This window comes from Belonocnema kinseyi, chromosome 8 (genome assembly GCF_010883055.1).
Source record: "Belonocnema kinseyi isolate 2016_QV_RU_SX_M_011 chromosome 8, B_treatae_v1, whole genome shotgun sequence".
NCBI classification, from domain to species: Eukaryota; Metazoa; Arthropoda; class Insecta; order Hymenoptera; family Cynipidae; genus Belonocnema; species Belonocnema kinseyi.
This window is the reverse complement of record NC_046664.1, coordinates 32,822,367-32,830,266: the sequence shown is the minus strand read 5'-3', so window position 1 is coordinate 32,830,266 and position 7,900 is coordinate 32,822,367. Positions and strand designations below refer to the sequence as shown.

General features: G+C 28.0%; 2 protein-coding genes across 2 annotated transcripts in view; one reads left to right on the top strand and one right to left on the bottom strand.

The window, feature by feature from the left end:
- Nucleotides 1–110: 110 nt before the first annotated feature.
- LOC117178188 (ATP-dependent RNA helicase DDX54) overlaps nt 111–7,900 on the top strand; it is a 105,566-nt gene continuing 97,776 nt past the window's right edge. The window contains exon 1 of the mRNA XM_033369480.1: nt 111–413. The gene's annotated coding sequence lies outside the window, so the exon portion shown is untranslated. The remainder of the gene's footprint in view (nt 414–7,900) is intronic.
- LOC117178185 (sphingomyelin phosphodiesterase 1-like) overlaps nt 6,456–7,900 on the bottom strand; it is a 39,365-nt gene continuing 37,920 nt past the window's right edge. The window contains exon 8 of the mRNA XM_033369477.1: nt 6,456–6,868. Within this exon, the coding sequence (XP_033225368.1) occupies nt 6,643–6,868 (226 nt within the window). The 3' untranslated portion in view covers nt 6,456–6,642. The remainder of the gene's footprint in view (nt 6,869–7,900) is intronic.

The window sequence follows — 7,900 nt, the reverse complement described above, 5'->3', positions numbered from 1 at the left end:
AAGGGGGTCACTAAACAGTTATAACACTTCCCAAAAGTGGTAAAGAATAAAAAATTTTTCGCTAATATTAAAATAAAGAATCTTCACAAAACACGAAGAACTTATTTCAAATCGCCGCTATTCCAGAATGAGGTCCACTCAGCTTTGTGCAAGGATGCCGAAACCATTAAATTTCTGAGAAAACTCGACGCGTAAAAACAATTGGGACAGGTCGTCATTTTCAGGAGTCACCACTCACCTTGAGTGACCACAGCCTGCTCACCATAATCAAGTTCAGCCGCCAACAGTGGTGATTTCCTTTATTGTGTAACTGTTGATTGTTCAAAAAACAATCAATATGGATGTGTAGTAGTATAAAATACGCGTCTTCAGAGATTTATATGGATAAAACCGTACAAATTGGTATATCTTTGGTATGTATAATTTGACGAAGTACCTAGATTTTGTTGCAGAAATGTAGTTTCGATTTTCGACTTTTCATTCGCGGATAGAATGAGTTAAGATAGAATAGATAAAGATAGAATCTTTAATTTCTTCATATATCATATATGGGTATATATTTCGGTATGCGTATAAATACGACCAAAAAGATAACCTCAAAATTGTGAAAATGGTTCGTGTACATTTTTCTCTTTTTACAACAAAATATATTTTAAATTAACAATTTCGTATAGTGATCGCTCGGCAAGGGTGGATCCAGAAAATTTTTCGGAGGGGGCAATTGTGAATTTTATTTAAGATAATTATGTAAAAGGGGGTAAGGCCTCGTAATGATATAAAAGGACTTTTCAAATTAGAATTCTCCTTGAACTTTTTTAAACCTTGGAAATTTGGAAATCATGAACTTTTCACGGGAACCGTGAATTAAAATTTTTTGTTTGCTTTTAAAACAGTTATTTCAGAAACAAAGTTATTCTATAGAAATGTAAAAAGTAATTCGAATCTTTTATTTAGTAACAGAAGAAACATCTCGTTAAGAAGAAATCTTGCTACTAAAAAGTTTTTTATTGTAAATACCAAGATATAATTTATCTTTTATTCATTACAAAGTAAATAAGGAAATTTCAGGGCAATTTTTGTACACTGTACTAATTATTTTATAGATTGTTATGAACCTTATGAATAATTCTGTGAGATTTTTATTTCTTTTCCGCTAATATAGATTGTCAATGTAAATTTTTTTTTGTGATATTTAACTTACAATCATTCTAAAAAATTCAACATTTTTCAAAATGTTTCAAAGCTTTTATAGTATTTAAAAGGATTCTGAACATTTCAAAAAAAGTTCACGGATCACGGATCTCAAAGACTTAAAAATGATTTCAAGGATTTAAGAAAAGGCCCATAGACACGATTTCAAACATTAAAAAGATTTTAAACTACCTAAAAATGTTTTAGATTTCAAAATATTTCAAATATTTTAAACGATTTAAAATCTGTTAAGCAGCTTTCAAAAAATTTCACAAATATTTAAACTATTTAATCAAAATTTCATAGAAATTTCAAGCAAATACAAAATATTCCAGAAAGATTTCACAATTTTTTTTTTTAAATCCATAAAGATTTTAAAAGATTTCAAGAATTTAAAATTTTTCGAAAATTTTACGCCAATATACAAAAATATTTCAAACCTTTTGAACGCGTTCACATTTTTCTCTAGAAAATTTCAAAATATTTCACAAAGATTTCAAATATTTTATTGATTTCAAATAAATGAAAAAGTTTGAGGAAAGATTTCAAATATCCCAGTGATTTCATAAAATTACAAAAGATGTATGAAAGATTTCACAAACATTTTAAAGAATTTATAAGAATTTCAAGAATGTAAAAGATTTCAATTATTTCAGAAAATTTCTCAATGATTTCGAACGAACGCGAAAGTTTTGAAAAACAAAGATTAAAGAAATATTTTACAAGCATCTAAAAAAAATTCAAAGGATTCCAGGATTTCAAAGATTTTACAAACAAATTTTAGAGGATTTCACAGAAAATTCAATATTTCACAAAGATTTTAAATCAAAATATTACAACAAATTCACAAGAATTTGAAAATTTAAGCAATATTTCAAAAATGTCAAGGATTTCAAAGAATTTACAAAGATTAAAAAAAAATTCCCAAAGATTTTACAAATACATTCATGATTGAGTCAGATTAATTTTAAACCGATTTGGATCAAACGAAATATAGAACTTTTTTCGGATTCATCCGCACTGGCTCGGATACAGATTTCAGAGTACTTCGGAGTGATTCGAAATGAATTTCTGTCCGAAACTTCCGCCAGGGTTCGGATAGAACAGATTCTATCCTTTTGAATTCATTTCATTCCGGAATTTGTATCCGAAAAAAAAAACAGTTTCATTCCGCTCGAATCAGAAATAGGGCCAAAGATTCCTATCGGAATGTGTCCGAGGTCAAACTAAGGATTCCTATCCGATTTAATCCAAACTTGAAACAAAGATATAAATCGAACTAAATCCGAGCTAATTCAAGTTCAAAGCAAGATTTCTGTCCAACTGAGCCTGGCTTAAATGGATTTTAAAACAAGAATTCGTACCCGAATTAATCTGAAGTCGAAATAAGAATCGCAATCCGTTTGAATCTGCCTTAATCCGATTTCAAAACAAGAATTCCAATCTGACTGAATATGAAGTGAAACCAAAGATTTCGATCAATTCCGAAGTCAAACCAAGATTTCTCGACTGAATTTAAATCCGACTTAATTCGAAGACAGCACAAGGACCCACTTCGATTCAATATGATTTAATCTAATGCTAGGCCAAGATTTGTTTCCAACTGAATCCGACTCTATTTGATTTTGAAAGAATATGTGCTAATCTAAGGTCAAACCAAGATTTCTATCCGACTAAATCCGATTTTGAAACAAGTAATCTATCCGATTTAATCCGAAGTCAAAATAAAAATGGCAAACCGTTATAATCCGATTTCAAACCAAGAATGCCAATCCGAAGTGAAACTTAAGATTTCGATCCGATTGAATCCGATCTATTCCGAAGTCAAACCAAGATTTCTCGACTGAATTTAAATACGACTTAATTGGACGTCAAAGCAAGGATCCAATCCGAATGAATACGACTTAATCCAATGTTCTATAAAAAGGTGAATTTTCTACCAAGCTGTTGAAATTTGTACCGAACTCTTGAAATTTCAAGCCAAAAAGATAAATTTTCTACAAAACAGAATTTTAACACGAAAATATAACATTTCAACAAAATGTTTAAATTTTCAACTAACGAGATAAATTTTCATCAAAATATTTAAATCCTCAATTAAAACAGATGAACTTTCAAACAAAGAGTTGTATTTTTAACTAAAAAAATAGAAACTGCTACTAAAAGAGAAAAAAATTGAAATCAAAAAGTTGAAAGTTCGATTCTTAATTTTTTTGCATTGTGAATTAATTTATTTTACAATGCTTAACCCTTAAAGGGCACAATCTCGTAAAATTACATAAACAGAATACTGGGTGTTAGGTACCCAAGGGCGTTCAAACGTGCGCTGTGCTTACGGTATTGGATAGTTTTTTACAAGAAAATCAGTTAATGATTTTTATTCTATCTAGTTTAAGGAAAAAAACGTTTCATAACAGTTTTTGAAATTTAAAGAAGTTAAACAAAATCCTTTTTGGACAAAAATTGAAAAAATGACTTATTTCCCTCTAAAATTCATAACTTTTTAAGTTTTTGATATTTTTACTTAATATTTTACCTGAATAATTCCTAGATACGGCGCTTCAAAAATAAAATTAGTCTTATAATGTTCGTTCTAAAAAAGGTATTCTAAAAAATAAAAGCTTCAATTCAATGAAAAATGAAACACCTTACTTTGCTCGATTAAACTATTTTATTGATCTTAAACTGCGTATAAAAATTAAGAAAAATCAAAATTATGTGAAATTGGCAGAAAAATAGGTTTTCATGTCATTTGTGAATCGGGCGTAATATGTACCATTTTCTTGAAATTGGTACGTTTTGTTAAAGCGCAAATAAGTCGCTGGGTGTTTTGCACCCAGTATGCCCTTTAAGGGTTAAGTCTAAAATCTTTCATTTAACAAATTTTCCATTGTTAGTCTTTATTTTTAAGCTTAAATTTACAATTTAAATAATTTTACAATTAAATTTAAAAGACTTAAAAAATTAAAAGCATTTTTAATTGAAAATGTCTATTCAAGAACATTTTAAGTTGATCAACTGTAAATATAGATTAATTTATGTGCTATAAAATTAAAATGTATTTCGAGTATTAAAAAATGACCGATGATAAATTGATTTTACAAGACGATTCTGAATATTTGGAATTAAAAGATGTATCTATTTTTACGTTTAAATTTAATCCCATATAATTCGAAAGCCTTAGTAATCAAACAAATGTAAACGTCCGATTGAAAATATATAAACTATTTTCAATTTCAAAATATTTTTTAATGAATAGAACAATTTCAAATATTTTTTCAATCTAAAATATCCATATAACCCATTTAATTTCAAAATGTTCAATTAAAAAAAAAATAATTTTTTAATATTTAGCAACATTTATTAAAAATGAGCAATTTCAAATCAAATGTTCATGTTTAAACAATATAAAGCTTAATTGTTTAAAATAAAATGTCTTGAATAGTTAAAATTTCAGAGTGCTAAAGTTAAATCTTGAAAGTTACAATTGTAATAGATCTATTTTTGCGATTGTTAAACGCAACAGTTGAAGAATTATAAATTTAAAACGACTTACATTTAAAATTAAAAACTTACTGATTCGTTCTTCAGTTTAGAGCATTGCAATTTGCAAATCGACTTTAAAGGAAGGAAGAAACTGTTTTACAAATTGGCGTTGATCAGTATGAAAGGAAGTAGTAGTACAAAGTTATTCAGCATGATAAATAGCAAGGGTGAAATGGCGTTTCGTCTTTTTGGTTGAATTCAATTGTTTTTGATTTAGAATTTAAATCTTTTTTGGTCGAAGTATCTACATGTTACATTTTTCGTTAAAGAGTTCATCTTTATTGGTTAAAGGGGTAGCCAGGTTCGAAATTTTCAAACAATCGAATTTTTTTGTTTTTCAGTCCCTATGTATCCTTAGAAATAAGGTAGAAACACTTTTTTACCTCAGAGCTTATCAGAAGTGGCCGAAAAATAAGTTACTTTGAAAGACCTCGAGCGGTCGGAACGCACAATTTTTCGTACTTCAAACTTCAAACGCGTTTATCTCGAAACGCGTTTTTTGGGGTCGTCACAACGATTTCAGCCGATCTACTGGGCCGATTTCATTCAAATTTGTTTGAAAATATTCAGAACAGACTTCATTAATGTTTATTAATAATTTGATCTAGTTAATGTTTAAAAAAAGTGAGAAAAAAACGAAAAATCACAAAAAATGTCACAATTTGTTTATTAATTAATATTTTTCATAATTGAGGTACATGATATAGCCACTTATGTGCTCTTTACGAAAAATTTTGGTTTTTGTGTTTCAGATGACGCAAAGTTGAAAAATCATGGCGACCGTTTTTCAACATAGCGTCATCAGATCGCCCAGAAATTGGCCGGATATTGATGAAAAATAAAAAATAATTTTTTTCATTAAGTTAATAACATGCCTTACGACATACTAAAAAATTATAAATGTTAAATAAAAATAAATAACAAAAAAACGTTGTTGAAAAAAAGGTCATTGAAACCTGGCTACCCCCTTAATAATATATTGTTTTGGGTGAAGATTCATCTCTGATTGAAAATTCGTTTTCTTTTTGGTTGAACATTTTTCCCTGAAAATTGAACTATTCCATTTCCGGTTGGAAATTCATCTTTTTTGGTAGAAGGTTCAACTATATTGTAGAAAATTCATATGTCCGTGTTGAATATTCAACTCTTTTTTAGAAAACCCGTTTTTTTTGCTTGAAAGTGGACTTTTTTTTTGTTAAAAATTCATATATTGTGGTGGTTGAAAGTTCACTTGTTTTATCAAAAATTCTTTTTGAGTTTGAAACTTATTAACTTTTGTTGGAAATTTATCTTTTGGGGTTGATAGTTCAACTGTTTGGTAAAAAAGTCGTCTTTTGGACTTACAAATTCAAAATTTGATAATTTTATTTCTTTTTTGACTGATAAATCGTTCTTGACTGAAAATTCAACCCATTTGTTGAAAATTAGTCTTTTTAGTTGAAAGTTCACTTTTTCGGGCTAGAAATTCAAATGTTTTTTTTTAATCGACTTTTTATTCATCTCTTTTGGTTAAAAATGCTATAATGCTAATTAAAAATAATTTATTTTCTTCTTTCTGTGAAAAATCACCACTTTCCTCTGTTTTGAGAGCATTTTGGCCTTTGAAGTCTGTTAGTAGGAAATATTAACTAAGCACCATAATATAAGCTACTAATATTGAAAGCATTCACATCTTTCGTAAAAATATTAATTTCTGTAAATAATAAAACAACCAATGGGCATTATTAATTCTGTAAAAAGTTTTAATAATAAACAAGCTTAATTTAATACAGGATCAATAAGATCCTTTTTATAGTCGATAATAACTTCACGTTTGCACTCGCTGCAAACTTTTCTACAGATCTTCTTTGAAGCTGGATGCCACTCTTGACTTTAATTTTTAAATTTTTCTAGAATTAAGTATATTCAGCCAAAAATTTTACCTCCCAATTTCTTGGGAAAAACTTTTTCAATCGAAATTCCGATGTCTGTGCTGTTTATGATTTGGTAGAATGGATTGTTTAGATTCTCGAAGTATTTGCACTCTTTATCGTTTTTGACTTCGCTTTTGACGATCGAGCAGAAAGTTGTTTTCAAACACTTGGCGTTGCAACCTGCTTTCAATCCAGGTTCGGCTCGTTTTACAAAGTTTCTGTTGATAATTTAAAAATAATAGAGTCAGAAAGATAAAGCATACTATAATAGACAAGGTGTCTACTCTTCCTGGAAAATCTGGAATTTTCAGTGAAGTTTTTGGAGAGTGGTTGATGTTTTTTTTTTCAAAATGCAATACAAGATTGAATAAAAGTGATTCGTCATTTGTAAAAGTAGTTTTATATTAGTTTATTTAGTTATATTAATAAAAATACGTTTTCTTGTTGTTTAAAATTAATTTTTCTAGCTGAAAATTTAACTATGGGAGTAGAATATTTCGTCATTTTAAATTAAAATTAATTTCTTCTGTTCAAAATTTTTTTAACTAAAAATTTGACTATTTAATTTTGGAGGAAAAATTATCTTTTTTAATTGAAAATTTATCTTTTTTTGTTGAAATTCAATTATTTATTTAAAGATTTATCATTTCAGTTACAAATTCATCAGTTTGTTTGAAAATTTAACTATTTTCTTTGAAAAATTACTTTCTTGGTTTGAATTTTTTTCGTTTTTTGTCCCTATTCTGTGCCGGCCTCGGTATCATTTTAGTTTAAAACTGATCTCTTTGGTTAAACATTAATTTTTTTAATTAAAAATTTAACTATTCAATTTTTAGTTGACAATTTACTCATTTTAGTTAAAAATTCATGTATTTTGTTAAAAATTCGTATTTTTCAATACAAATTAATCTTGTTGGTCGAAAATTAATTTTTTTAATTGAAAATTTATGAATTTAATTAAAAATTCGTGTTTTTTGGTCATGAATTAATCTTCTTTTTTAAAAATTCAAATATTCATTATTTCAGTTAAAAATTTATATTTTTTATTAAAAATAAAACTGCTTGATTGAAGGTTAAACTCTTTTTGGTGAAAAAATAATTATGCTGCATAGTCTCGTCCTCTAGATCAATTGTAGTAACGCTAGTTACTCGATCCAACTCACAGAATTTTAAAGCCGCGCGCGCAAAATCAATTCTCCACATATCCATTGGGGGGCGCCCCTTTTTGCCACGTACCCATTACGCTTTTC